General features: G+C 31.7%; 2 protein-coding genes across 4 annotated transcripts; both read left to right on the top strand.

The window, feature by feature from the left end:
- On the top strand, positions 1-2608 carry LOC130940139 (biogenesis of lysosome-related organelles complex 1 subunit 2). 3 transcript variants are annotated; one of them, XM_057868196.1, is made up of 3 exons: positions 1-239; positions 1850-2070; positions 2181-2608. In XM_057868196.1, the coding sequence occupies exons 2-3, from the start codon at positions 1960-1962 to the stop codon at positions 2460-2462; spliced, it is 393 nt and encodes a 130-aa protein (XP_057724179.1). In that variant the 5' UTR covers positions 1-239; positions 1850-1959; the 3' UTR covers positions 2463-2608. The 3 variants fall into 3 exon arrangements, with proteins under 3 accessions (XP_057724179.1, XP_057724173.1, XP_057724187.1); XM_057868190.1 differs by having other exon boundaries at positions 14-239; positions 1853-2070; XM_057868204.1 differs by having other exon boundaries at positions 17-239; positions 1937-2070.
- An 895-nt stretch (positions 2609-3503) lies between these two features.
- Positions 3504-13256, top strand: LOC130939183 (ATP sulfurylase 2-like). The gene is made up of 7 exons (XM_057867292.1): positions 3504-3749; positions 7740-7767; positions 9593-9988; positions 10406-10811; positions 11035-11295; positions 11907-11993; positions 13140-13256. The coding sequence occupies exons 1-7, from the start codon at positions 3590-3592 to the stop codon at positions 13254-13256; spliced, it is 1455 nt and encodes a 484-aa protein (XP_057723275.1). The 5' UTR covers positions 3504-3589.
- The last annotated feature ends 449 nt before the right edge of the window (positions 13257-13705 follow it).

The raw sequence follows: 13705 nt of genomic DNA, 5'->3' as shown, positions 1-13705 counted from the left end.
GATGTTCCTAAAAATGGACGGACGGGTATTTTCTCAAAAAAAAAAAATGTAACCCCACCAGCCCAATTCATGCTCCTCTTCAGCTCTTCTTCTCCCTTGTCCCTCGTACCAGCGCCTCTCTCCTCTGTCTTTCTGAGCCGGCGACTCCTTCCCTCCACCACCGCCTCCGCCTCCCTTGCTACCTCCTGTCGTCACCTCCCGTCGCGCCGTCTTGCCCGTTGCTTCGCTGTGTCGTTCCGGTAGGTCCTCTGTCCTCTGATCCCTTGCTGTCTTGTTGAGTTGTTATTGCCTTAGCTATTTTTTTTTGTAATTTGCTGTGTCTTTGTTGCTGTTGCTGTTGCTGTTTTGTTGAATTTGTTGCTATGCTGTTGAGTTTTTGTTGTTATTGATGATAAACTTTGATGTTGGGAAAAGTATTACATTGCATTGGATACCTCTCCCAAAAGCAATATAATTCAAACCTGAAACCTGCCTCCAAGATGTGTATATTCAACAATGACACCTGAAAAAAAGTGCAATTTATTATTTTTACCACCACATCCAAGATGCAACTCTTGCTTCCTTAAGTAGCAAAATGCATAGAACTCTCTGCAACTCCATGGCATCAATCAACCCTTCTTTGTTCTCATCATAGACATCAAAATCTTGTTTGGCCTCATCATTGCTTTGTTATCTTTATCCTGTCAAATTAGAATTGTTATCTTACTAGTATATGTGCCTGCGCATAGCGCTATGCGCGGGGAAGTGCTAAATCAAACAATTTTATATGAAATTCTTTTATACACCATTTAGAAAAACATTGGACCATGGACTATGCAAACTATATATTGGTAGACTAGATTGGCCATATAGCATTAGAAACTTTGGACTATGCAGGCTATATGTTAGTAGAATTGACATTCTATAGCTGTTTAATAGTACTCTAACTATATATCTACCAAGGTCATTGGTTATCTTTTTTAAATACAAGGCACAGATTAGTTTAACAATTTATTAGGTGTTAACTTGTAAAGATTGAATCTATTAGATTTCTATTTTTTATAACAAGGGTACAAATATTTTCATGTAAAACTCTCCATGCTTCAAAGATGTTTGTGTAATATTTGCTAATTTATCACAAAAAGATTAGAATAAAACCACTAAATCAATATACATTCAAATGATTAAATTGGGGGAAGGATAGATATCACATAAACAGCCACAATGTCAATCTGTTACCCAGGATAGTATCTAAAGGTCCCATGCAAATGCTCTTATATCTCTTGCACATCCACAAGTCTAGGAATTAAAAATTCTTTAACTGACTTACAGAGAAATTCTTTAATGGTTGATTGATGGTGATCTATGCCTCTGTCTGCATCACCTCTGTGCAGGTTAAAATTAAGTTGTGTTCATTCTGTTAAGGTGAAACTAAATTATACTTCCTCAAATATATTAGATTCTCCAAGTCCAGCCACTATATTTGGTATTTACCCATTAAGAATCACTGTTTCATTCACCTCAAAATAATAGAACACAAATAAGTTCCTCATTTAATTAAAGGATAAAGCCGAATCAGCCTTGTCGCTTTTCAGCTCCTGCAGATTCCAGTAGCACCTAACCTTGCATTGACAAATTCTAAGAGTAAGTGATCAAAGGACTAAATTAGAATATAGCTCAAAAGATAAGATTTATAATTTTTTTTTAGAAGTTAAAGGGACAAATTTTAAATAGTAAAAAAAGAGTAAAGAAAAATGAAAGACAAGAAACCAAAATAATCCATTTACAACTAATTAGGAAGTTTTCTTCTTCTTTTTTCTTTTCTTGTTAAATTTTATTTTGATTATATATATACATATATATGAAACAGCAGCGGTCTGGACCTCAAAAACAACAAGTGGTTAGATCACCATCTTCGGTTTCTCCATTACTACAACCCTTCCCTTGCAAATTGCAGAGTCTTAACTACCCGGTGTGACCATGGATGGCGCAAACAATGGTGAACCACAAAATCAGAAGCGTGATGAACTTACAGAGTCACTCAATGATCTCTTTAGCAGCATTAGCACAATGATCAAATCGGAGCTTCAGGTAAAAACCCTTGTTCCAAACAATTCCAATGAATTACAAATCATGTAAACTATCTGAGGATACAACATTATTTGGAATATCAAGTTTGACAATGGTTTTATGTGAGTTAGGGGACTAATAATCAACTTGAGTTATTAGAGAAGATGAATGTGAGGGTTGCGGAAGAGTACAAAGGTTATGGCGACTTAGCTTCAGGGTTGAGGGTTTTTGTGGAGCAGTTGAAATGCAAGAGTGGTAGCTTCAACGAATATGTTGAGCAGATTGATGCCATAGAGAAGCAAGTAACTGAATTTGAAGTTGTGGTCTCTATGCTTGACAAATATGTGTGTTTGTTGGAATCAAGAGTGCAGTCTGTGTACCAAACTAGGCTTCATCCTCCTTCTAATAATTAGATAATATAAATATGTATAGATTTGATTTGGTAACTTGCTTACACAGTGATTTTGAGTGTTTTATCTTGTGTTAAGTGTTAACCAGTTAAAGACTGAGAGGTTGTATTGTATTCCCTTAATACAGGTGCTAGTATATTTTCCATGAAGTAATTTTATTACAAATTAATTACTTTCATCTTGGCTTTCTTCCTGAGAGACATGTTTTATGCAGGTTATAATCATTGCTTTGTCCTCAAAATTAAATTTAGTAAGTGTCATTGATAAACAGCAAGAAGATAAAACGACCAGAGTTTAAATTTAACTAAAAGGAATAATTACACAACCAAACAAATAAGTTATCAAAACATATGAATTTGATTAGTTGTAAAATTATTTATAGTATTAGTGGATTAAAATTAAACTCATTGAAATGCTTAAATATTTATGTGTAAAATTCAAATTATATTTCTGTTATTTATGTTTTGGTTTCTTACAAAATATACTTTATTATTTATTATAATTAAATTGAAGTGAATAAATTTTAATAAATAAATTAGAATAATGTTAGCATGATGAACTATGATAGAGATCTACACTTACAGCAAGTAAATAATATATATATAACTGGCCCAAAAATTTTAAAACGAAAAAAATCTTCTGGGGTTAGATTGGTCACCAAATACACAAAAGGAGGGATAAAATAGACAAATAGCAGGAGGTATATTTCAAAAAGGTTAAATGGTCAATCAATTATAATAATTGTAATAAAGAATAAAATACACAATTCAGATGCAATATAAATCAAAAAGTAAGGATATTCTCCTAAGATATAACTCTTTTATATTCTCATATATAACTCTTATTTATCTACTTTTATCGTTGTTGTAAAAATCAAATCGAATTTTGTCATATACCCCCAGAATCGGCGTCGTTTTGATGCCCGAAAAATGAAAACCACTATGCCTTATGCTACTCTTTGGCCCCTCCAGTCTTCCCTCTCAAAAACGACGCCGAATTTGGAACGAAGCTGCATCATCAGTCACTGTAAGCTCTTCCCTCCCATTCCCATTCCTCTGTTTCTAAGTACTTCGCATAAAACCTACACATACCCACAATCCAAATTTGTATTGCTATAATCTATTTCATCAATGCCTTCGATTTCAAGAAGCAAAACGATGGTGGGTATGTTTCATAGGTACCTAAACTATCTGAAAAGTCCTTCCTTTTCGATATTAACCCTTCAAGCTCCACCTCAAACTGAAGCCACACTTCAATTGCCAGTTTTTTCTTCTTTTCAGCACTCCCCTTGCCATATTTCAAGATCACATGCTTCTTGTGTTTACTTAATTCAGTCTTTATCACTGCATATTCACTCTTTTGGTAAACATGTTGTTCCAATGCGGAATTATTGTTCAGAAACTGTCTCAGTGATCCAAAATTCTAGCTTTAGTGTGAATGTTGAAGAAGTTAATGGTTTAGAGAGCTATGTTGATAAAGTTTACAACTCTGTGATGGATAGTTCACTAGGTTTAACCAATTTGGAAAATGCCCTTGATCAATTGGGTGTTCCATTGTCTACCCCATTGGTCACCGGGGTGTTGTATAGGCTTCGTTATGATGAAAAGATTGCATTTCGGTTCTTCACTTGGGCTGGCTGTCAACAGAATTATTCACATGAGCCTTGTGCTTATAATGATATGATGGACATCTTATCTTGTACTAAGTACAAGACTAAGCAGTTCCAGATAGTTTGCGACATGCTGGAGTATATGAAGAGGCATAACAAGAACACGGTGCCAGTTGAAGTCCTCTTGACGATTTTGAGGAGGTATACAGAGAAGTATCTGACTCGTGTGCAGAAGCTTGCGAAGAAGAAGAGGATAAGAGTGAAGACGCAGCCAGAAATAAATGCATTTAACTTGCTCTTGGATGCCCTGTGCAAGTGTTGCTTAGTTGAGGATGCTGAAGGTCTGTATAAGAAAGTTAGGAAAAGGATCAAGCCGAATGCAGATACACACAATATATTGGTTTTCGGCTGGTGTAGGGCTAGAAACCCGACTAGGGCAATGAAATTCCTGGAAGAGATGATTGAATTGGGTCATAAGCCTGACAATTTCACTTACAACGCCGCCCTTGATACCTTTTTCAAGGCAGGCATGATAACCGAGGCACTAAATCTTTTCGAATTCATGAGAACGAAAGGTTCAACCATATCTTCTCCCACTGCAAAGACTTATGCAATTGTAATTGTGGCGCTTGTGCAAAATGATAGAATGGAGGAGTGTTTTGAACTTACGGGGCATATGATTAGCAATGGTTGCCTTCCTGATGTTTCAACATACAAGGATATAATTGAAGGGATGTGTTTGAATGGAAAGATAGATGAAGCTTACAAGTTCTTGGATGAGATGGGAAATAAAGGTTACCCTCCAGATATTGTTACTTATAATTGTTTCCTCAAGGTCCTTTGTGACAATAAGAAGTCTGAGGAAGCCCTTAAACTATATGGAAGAATGATTGAATTCGGTTGCCTTCCTAGTGTTCAGACTTATAATATGCTGATTTCAATGTTTTTTGATATGGATGATCCTGATGGGGCATTTGAGACTTGGCACGAAATGGAGGAGCGAGTTTGCAGACCGGACACACACACTTACTGTGTGATGGTTGAGGGGCTATTTCGCTGCAATAGAATTGACGACGCTTTTATTCTTTTGGAAGAAGTGATAAACAAGGGAATAAAGTTGCCATATAGGAAGTTCGATTCCTTTTTGATGCAACTCTCGACAATTGGTGATCTCCATGCCATTCACAGGCTTTCAGATCACATGAGGAAGTTCTATAATCATGCTATGGCAAGACGTTATGCACTAAGCCAGAAGCGTAAGAGCATGAGTTTGAGAGGAAAGTAATAAGTTCTTGATTGGTTTTGTGCTACTAATTGTCAAGTTAGGACAGCTCTTTTCATGATAAGTTCAATGAATATTACCTGCAACCATGGCAGGTTTTTCATGATTTCATACGCCTTAAAGTTCATCACTGCACCATTTATTGGACTATTTCATGACAACAACTAGTTGCGGTTTTTGTAGTTCAAATTCTGGTTCAAAGCTACACTGCAAGTCTTACCTCTCTTAACAGTTGAACGACTACGCCCAGCATTTACAGATGTTCATCAACTCTTAAAGAATTGGTTGAATGTTGGTTATTTGGAAGGTTCTTTTGTTCATGAAATCTTGAAGGATTTGGGGTTCCATGAAAACCAGCTTAAGATATATAAATCTGCAGAAGAATGCAATGATCTCTTCACAAAAGGAAGTGCTAATGATGGTATCGATGCGGCTTTTGACGAAGTCCCTTACGTGATGCACCTTCTTGGAACTTATTGCTCCAAGTATGTCATGGTTGAGCCAAGATTTAAAACTCGTGGTTTTGGCTTTGTAAGTTCCATCTATCCATTGCACCACTTTTTATATATATAAAATGATAGTTAAAGATTTTCAGACGATTTAATTTTTTTTTTTGGTGACAGACGATTTAATATGTTTTACCAAATTAATATCTAATAATTTTTAATTATTATCTTCACATAAAAATAACTGAATCTGAGATTTTTACTAATTTTTTTATTTTTCACATGTAATTGTCTTCATATGAAATTGACTAATGAGAATCAAGAATTTAGAATGAAGGCAAGGATCTCGGCTACACACTTTATATAGCATTCCAATACATGTTATGTACTTTGCCCTTTTTTTATTATGCATATATCTCGAATATATAGTATCCAATTACCGCATTTTAGATATATTTGGGTAGCACGTTGTTGTGTTTCATTACGTTGTTTCATATCCAGGATATAGTGTACCCGGAATGTACGTTTAACTTAATTTAGGACATTGTATTCAGGATATGTAAATACACTTCATATTACACAATTTTTGTTAATATTATATTTAAATAATTTAAATAAAAAAATCCGGCCAACAAAATAGATAAATATATAAAAAAACTAATATTTTAATATAATTTTTTTTAAATAAATGGGACAAAAATTACAGAATAACATTCTAAAATAATATATCTACTATAATATTTAACGGTAGTTATGACATAGTATATTATAGTAATAAGATTTTCTTTTATCACAATTTGTAAAACTTGGTGAGTATTAAAAGGTATAACAATTCTAGTTTATATTAAGATTATAACACTCAAAATTTCACTATACATTACAAGAGAATTCAATTAGAAAACACACGAAACTTTAAACTTGCTTCGTTGTTTTCTTGGTGTATTGAGACTTCAGACCATCTCATATATATAGATTATAGGCAATGAGTTCTCTAGCCACATCTAAAGCAGGGCATTAAAATTTCAAGAAGACATTGGTGGTGGAGTGGTTGTTGGAGATATTATTAATTAAAAATGTAAGCTATGACATCACAATTTTTTAATAAGTGGTATCGAAGTTTTTTGTTGCCTATAAATAAGAGATGATCTAATGTTTTAATACACCAAAAAAAAAAAAATACTAAACAAATAGCAAGAAGCAACGAAGCAAGTTCAAAGTTTCGAATATTTTTTAAGTAATAAGTTCTCTTCTAATGTAGTGATGTAATATTGTAGTGAATGTGCCAATAAATTATAGTTTAAATAACATAGTCTTTCTATACTCAATTAAAAGATTATAGGTTCGAGTCTCCTATCTCTGGTAAAAAGAAATATATATATATATATATATATATACTGTGGTGAATGTATAGTAAAATTCTGAGTGTTGTAACATATATATACTAGAATTTGATTATACCCTCCAGTAAATATTTAAATGTATACAATCTTTTCTTTTGGTATATTTTGTTAGACAAAGTCTTGATAAACATTTTTTTATTCAGGTTTTTCACAATAAATCAGCAGTTTTTTCATCAATTACTTCTCTTAATATGTTGTTTGCCAAGTATAATTGAACTGTACTTCTTGCTTTTGCCACATTGTTTCTATTATTCCATTTACTGTCCTAGTTATGTCTTGTTGATCTAACAACGTTTGTACCTTTAATTTTTATAACTGGAAGTCATTAAACCGTTAAATTTTATCATTATAAATTTAAATTTTTTGATCGACATCTTATATTAAGGTAAATTTTTTTCTAATATAGAAAATTAGACAAACCTGCAACCACGCAAAGTATATGAAGAATTGAACTTTTACTCTAAAATAAAGTGACTTTGCTACCATTTATTAGGGATAAGATAGAGTTGGAACAAAAGCAAACTAAATAATTTACGCAGAGAGTGATAAAATTAATATATCAGCAAAATAGGTAAAAAAAAAAGAACTGAGTAACACCAATTTTTAATATGAAAAATTACCAAAATAAACGGAACAAAAAATAATCACCGGCTAACATTTTCAAAAATATCTACTATATTTAATAGTAGGTGAATTTTATCTAATCTCCTCTAAAATAATATATAAGTTATTCTTTATGATGTGTTATATTTTAATTGGTCATTATCTTAGTCATAGTTGGATTAGTGAGAAGACAGGAGTGAGATAGCGATGACGTCGTTAAGAGATGATAAAAAGAGAAAGAGAAATTGCGTGAGAGGGCAGTATGCCGATGCTTGGAAAGACTACTTGAAGAAAGAATAGAGAGGTCGAAAGGTACTTCAATTAACGAGAATAGAGTTTTGATATTTTAAAAAATTATATCATTATCCATCTCAAATAATAAATTACAAAATAATCTATCTATGATTAGGATAATGACCAGTTAAAATATGACACATACATCATAAAAAATAACTTATATGTTATTTTAAAAAGAATTGAATAAAATTCATCTTAATAGTAATTATAATATTATAGTTTATTATAATTTTTTTTATAATCTCTTTCTTCATTACATATTGATAAAATTAACTATAAAATAATCAAACTATTTTTATAACCATAAAAAATAAGTTATATTTGACAAAATACTCAATTATTGAATTTTGTTGATTTCGCTAATAAAGAACGTTAAATTCTTAAATTAATCATCCATCATCATCTTCATTCTCTTAAAGCCCTCAACCAAATACATTAACAATAATCAAAATCATCGTCACCATATTTTCCAACCCTAAAGTTTTATAACCCTTTTTTATAATTATTTAAAAAAATTATTATTCATATCTTAACTCAAATAATAAAGTCAGGCCCAAATTAAGTTAAAAGGTCTAATCCTAAATTTCTATAAATTTTTCTTTCACTTTTAGAAGAGATATTTGAACAACTCTAAAATAAAGAGACAGTTATTCACTTTAGAAGTAGAACTATTTTAGCGTGGTTATTGGCTCACTTCCTATAAATACTCTGACACTCAAATGCAAAAAAATTCTAATATTCTAAACTTATTTTAATCTCTTACTGATTTAAGTATTGAAGTATCTTACAGGTACTATTTCCATTCCTTCAAATTCACAACTCAAAAACAACGACTTTCAGAATGTAGTACAAGTCAAAGACCACTTCCATTTAAATTTAGACCTTTCCTTACAGTCCAATTCACCGGTTTCAAATAAAGCCCCGAAATTATTATTAATATAAAAAATTAGACAATAAATCATTTATTTTTATAGAATATATATTAAAAATAAATTAAATAATATATATTTATATAAAAATACATAATAATTCATTCACGCTGATTTTTTTTGTAGTATCCACATGACATTTTTATAAAAATGAAAAAAATATATGTTGGTGGCTGCATGCATGTTTGGTGCATCAATGGCCTACATTTTCTTTTCTCTACAAGCGCTAAAAAGTCAAAATAAAAGCACTAGAGAGCCACTTGTGTTTTATGGTCCTCTACCGTTACAACATTTTCGCCATGATCATAGACACCACTTTAGTTTTTATTAAACTCTCTACACATAGTATTTTCTTGTATTACACTACAACATTAGTTACTTGTTAATTTCTCTCTCAAAAAAACATAATATAATTTCCCACTATAGAATAATAATGTCTCTAACAATCAAATTACATCTAACATCGCAACTCAACAACCTCAGACACAAGAGCAAATACAATCTTGCCAAATCTATTTACAACATTAACTCATTGATCATTATCAAGAAGTGCAAGGTGAAAAAAAGAATAAAGTGTAATAATAGTAATAAGAATATGATAAAGAGCTCATTGATAGAGCCTGATGGAGGTACATTGGTGGATCTGATAGTGCCGGAGAGCCAAAGAGATTCGAAGATGGCAGAGGTAGAGTCGATGGCGAAGGTAAATCTCACGAGAATTGATATGGAATGGGTGCATGTGATAAGTGAAGGGTGGGCTAGCCCATTGAGAGGGTTCATGAGAGAGAATGAGTACCTTCAGAGTTTGCATTTTAATTGTTTGAGGATGGAAGATGGCTCTGTTGTGAATATGTCCCTTCCGATTGTGTTGGCAATTGACGACGAAATAAAAGAGAGAATCGGCTCATCTTTGCATGTTGCTTTGGTTGGGCCTCTTGGAGATTTTGTTGCTATTCTTCGAAGGTTAGTCTTTCTTTTTCACCAAATTAAATTAAACCTTTCTTGTTTTTAGGTTAGTTTATTGTTCAATACTTGAACGGTTCCGCTACGTTACCAACAGCATATCTGCCAACTTTTATTTATAATTGTGTTTCATGGAAGTGTGTTCGTGGATGTGTCTAATAAAAATGTCTTTTTTATAACTGTGTTTAATAGAAGTGTCTTTATAGATATATTTTCTGGATGTGTCTTTTTATATATGTATTTAAAATATATTAATTATTAGACACATCTACGAACACACTTCCATAAAACATAAATATAAATAAGAGTTGGCAGAAGTTGGCGGATAATATGTTGGTACCTTATACTTTTCCATACTCGAATTGTGCGTATCTTGTATCGTATCTCGTATCTGTATCAATGGAACATTTTTTGCAGTATTGAAATATACAAGCATAACAAAGAAGAAAGAATTGCCAGAACATGGGGAACAACTGCTCCAGGATTGCCTTATGTTGATGAAGTGATTACTCCATCAGGGGATTGGTTAATTGGAGGAGATTTGGAAGTTCTAAAACCAATCAAATATAGTGATGGACTTGATAACTATAGACTCTCCCCTAAACAACTTCGGAAAGAATTTGAATCGCGTAAAGCTGATGCAGTTTTTGCATTCCAGTTAAGAAACCCAGTGCATAATGGTCATGCTTTGTTGATGAATGATACTCGGAAGCGCCTGTTGGAAATGGGATACAAGAATCCAATTTTGTTGCTTCATCCTCTTGGAGGTTTCACAAAGGCTGATGATGTACCCTTGGATGTTAGGATGGAACAACATAGCAAGGTGATTATACTCCAAAAATAATATAACTTGTTATTGGTGAAAACTCATGTGCAGTCGGCTTTAAGTGAAATTGATACCTATGCAATTAATTTCCTATGAAGTTGATAATTGAAATCCGTTAGATGACAATTTAGTTAAACTTGTTATTAACTTCACGTAAAGTTAAATTTTTACCAGTAAAAATTGCTTGATCTAAGTATATATTGATTAATTGTCAAGTTAGGTTCTAGAAGATGGTGTTCTTGATCCAGAGACTACCATAGTGGCCATATTTCCATCACCAATGCATTATGCAGGACCAACGGAAGTGCAGTGGCATGCCAAGGCACGAATAAATGCCGGTGCCAACTTCTATATTGTTGGTCGGGATCCTGCCGGCATGGCTCATCCAACTGAGAAAAGGGATCTCTATGATCCTGATCATGGCAAAAAGGTTCTCACCATGGCTCCTGGCCTTCACAAGCTTAACATTTTGCCTTTCAAGGTAATAAGTCTTCTCTTCATGCTCCTCTCTCTATATACTTTCAATCATAATATAACTTCCTCAACAACTTGTCCTCTATTTTAAGTTAGAAATGTTAGAGAAGATTAAAACTCAGAGGAATGTTAGAAGGCTAGTAACTTTTGTGATTTTTAGCCATCAATGATAATTTTAATGGTGTGAGATTAATGTAAGATTTTATCCAATAGTTTATTTTTTTGCTAGTTACATACTGGCCAAAATTTAATAAAATTGTTGGCCCTAGACTTTTCTTAAAATTTATTATTGTTTAATTATCACTTAGTCATTAATTTAATTTTTGTAGTTTAATTTTTTTAATTTAATTAATAATATATTTTATTTTATATTTTTAAATATTTATGATTAATTAATTATTAAAAATAATAAATTTTAATAATTTTTTAATTTTCTTTGTTGCCCTCTATAATCTCGGTATTTTTCTTTATTACCGAGAAATTTTAGCTGGACAACACTTTTTCTATGTTTTTGTCTTATTTTTTATCTAACACTAGTCAATTCTTATATTTACACTATAATTATTGGCCTTTTGTATGATGACGATTGTTGCTTTTCTTTCCATATTTGAATTACAGGTGGCAGCTTATGATAATAGGGAAAATAAGATGGCATTTTTTGATCCCGGCCGTGCTAAAGATTTCCTTTTTATATCTGGAACCAAGGTATGTATCTGATTCTCATTATTCCAAGATCTATTTACTATCACGAGTAGCTAGCTCATTCTTCATTTCTTATTGAATTATAATATAGACAATGTATCACATATGATATATATGGCTTAAGTTTAGACTGTGATTGTTTATAAGTTTTTTTTTAGGTTTGAGTTTGGTCGGTTTAAAAATCCGATAAACCCATGAAACTATTTGAAAAGATTGTTTCTTAAATTATACTCGAAATAAAAACTTTAAAATATCTAATAAACATAAAATACATTCTATCATTTATAATTCATAATATGTAAATTACAATTTGTTTATATATCAATCGTTCCTTATGAACAAAAAAATTACTATCTTAATTAGTCTTGATTATTGATTTTTCTTAAGTTTTGTTTTGAATCTATTATAAATCTATAGTTGAAAGTTCTAATTAAAAATAATTTATTTTTACAAAAAATATTTTAATGAGTTCAATCCAACAAATTTTATAACCTTTTTAAAAGTCTATAACCTAACATTTTTAACTAATAGACTTTAGAAAAACCTTAGATTTGACCTGTTTAATAAAACAAGTTAAACCTAAAATGAGTAGAAGTACGAGCCTCTATTAATAGCTTACCATACTTTCACCTCCTAATCACATAAGGTTAAGTTTAGTGTCAAATCATTGTTCTTGCTCTTGCTTGTGTTTCTTGGTTAGAGTTAGCTTCCAAAAAATTTGTGTTCAAAGTAAGTAGTTGTAAAATTTTAGTAATAAATATACGGTCTTATTAACATGCGTTCTTAGAACGCATTTTAAGAATATCGTAAAAGAAAACATTTTATTAAAATTTTTAAAAAGATAAATTTTTTCATATTTTAATGCATTAAATGCATCAGAATTTAAAAAACAATTATTACTAATTTCTTAAACTGTGCTCTAATTAGAGTACAAAATAATTAAAACCGTAAATATATGATCTATAATATGATTATCTATATTTGAGAGGGAAGTGAACACTAAATTGTGAGCTACCCCCTTAAGATGATGTTAATTCTTTAAACTTATTCACTTGCATGTAAGATTGTGTTTTTTCAAAATAACAACTCTCTGTCAACGAGAACTGATCACAATATTTTATTAATATATTTGGATGATTTATTTTGTAGATGAGGGCTTATGCAAAAAATGGTGAAAATCCACCAAATGGTTTTATGTGCCCATCTGGATGGAAGGTTCTTGTCGAGTATTATCAAAGTTCACAAGCCGAAGAGGCATCACAATAGCCAAAGGTGTTATCTACCTAGATATTAATTAATACATGTTTAATTTTTCGAGTAAATATTTAAATTTCTTGAAGTTTAAAATGAATTAATTTAATTATTGAAATTTAAGATGTAAGTCACTTTGATTCTTTAACATTATTTGCATATGACAAATGTCAAGTGATTCTGAAGGAGGAGTGCCGAAGTTGCGGATCTGGGAGTGCCAATTTTTATGCATGGTCTTCCACAACAAATTTAAGGAAGGTGAAAACTCATGTGAAGTTGATACTTGAGAATTGTTAGATGATTTGATTGATTTTACTAAATTTTCATCCAACGACTCTCAGATATCAACTTCACGTGAAGTCGACTTTACCTGAGTTTTCACATTTAAAGAAGCACAAGCATACATATTCTATTCTTTTTTAATGTTGTAGTATATTGATATTTTCTTATAAAATCATCCTCAA

Source organism: Arachis stenosperma, chromosome 1 (genome assembly GCF_014773155.1).
Source record: "Arachis stenosperma cultivar V10309 chromosome 1, arast.V10309.gnm1.PFL2, whole genome shotgun sequence".
NCBI lineage: Eukaryota > Viridiplantae > Streptophyta > Magnoliopsida > Fabales > Fabaceae > Arachis > Arachis stenosperma.
Note: the sequence above shows the minus strand (reverse complement) of the source record. Positions and strands in the feature narration are given on the sequence as shown.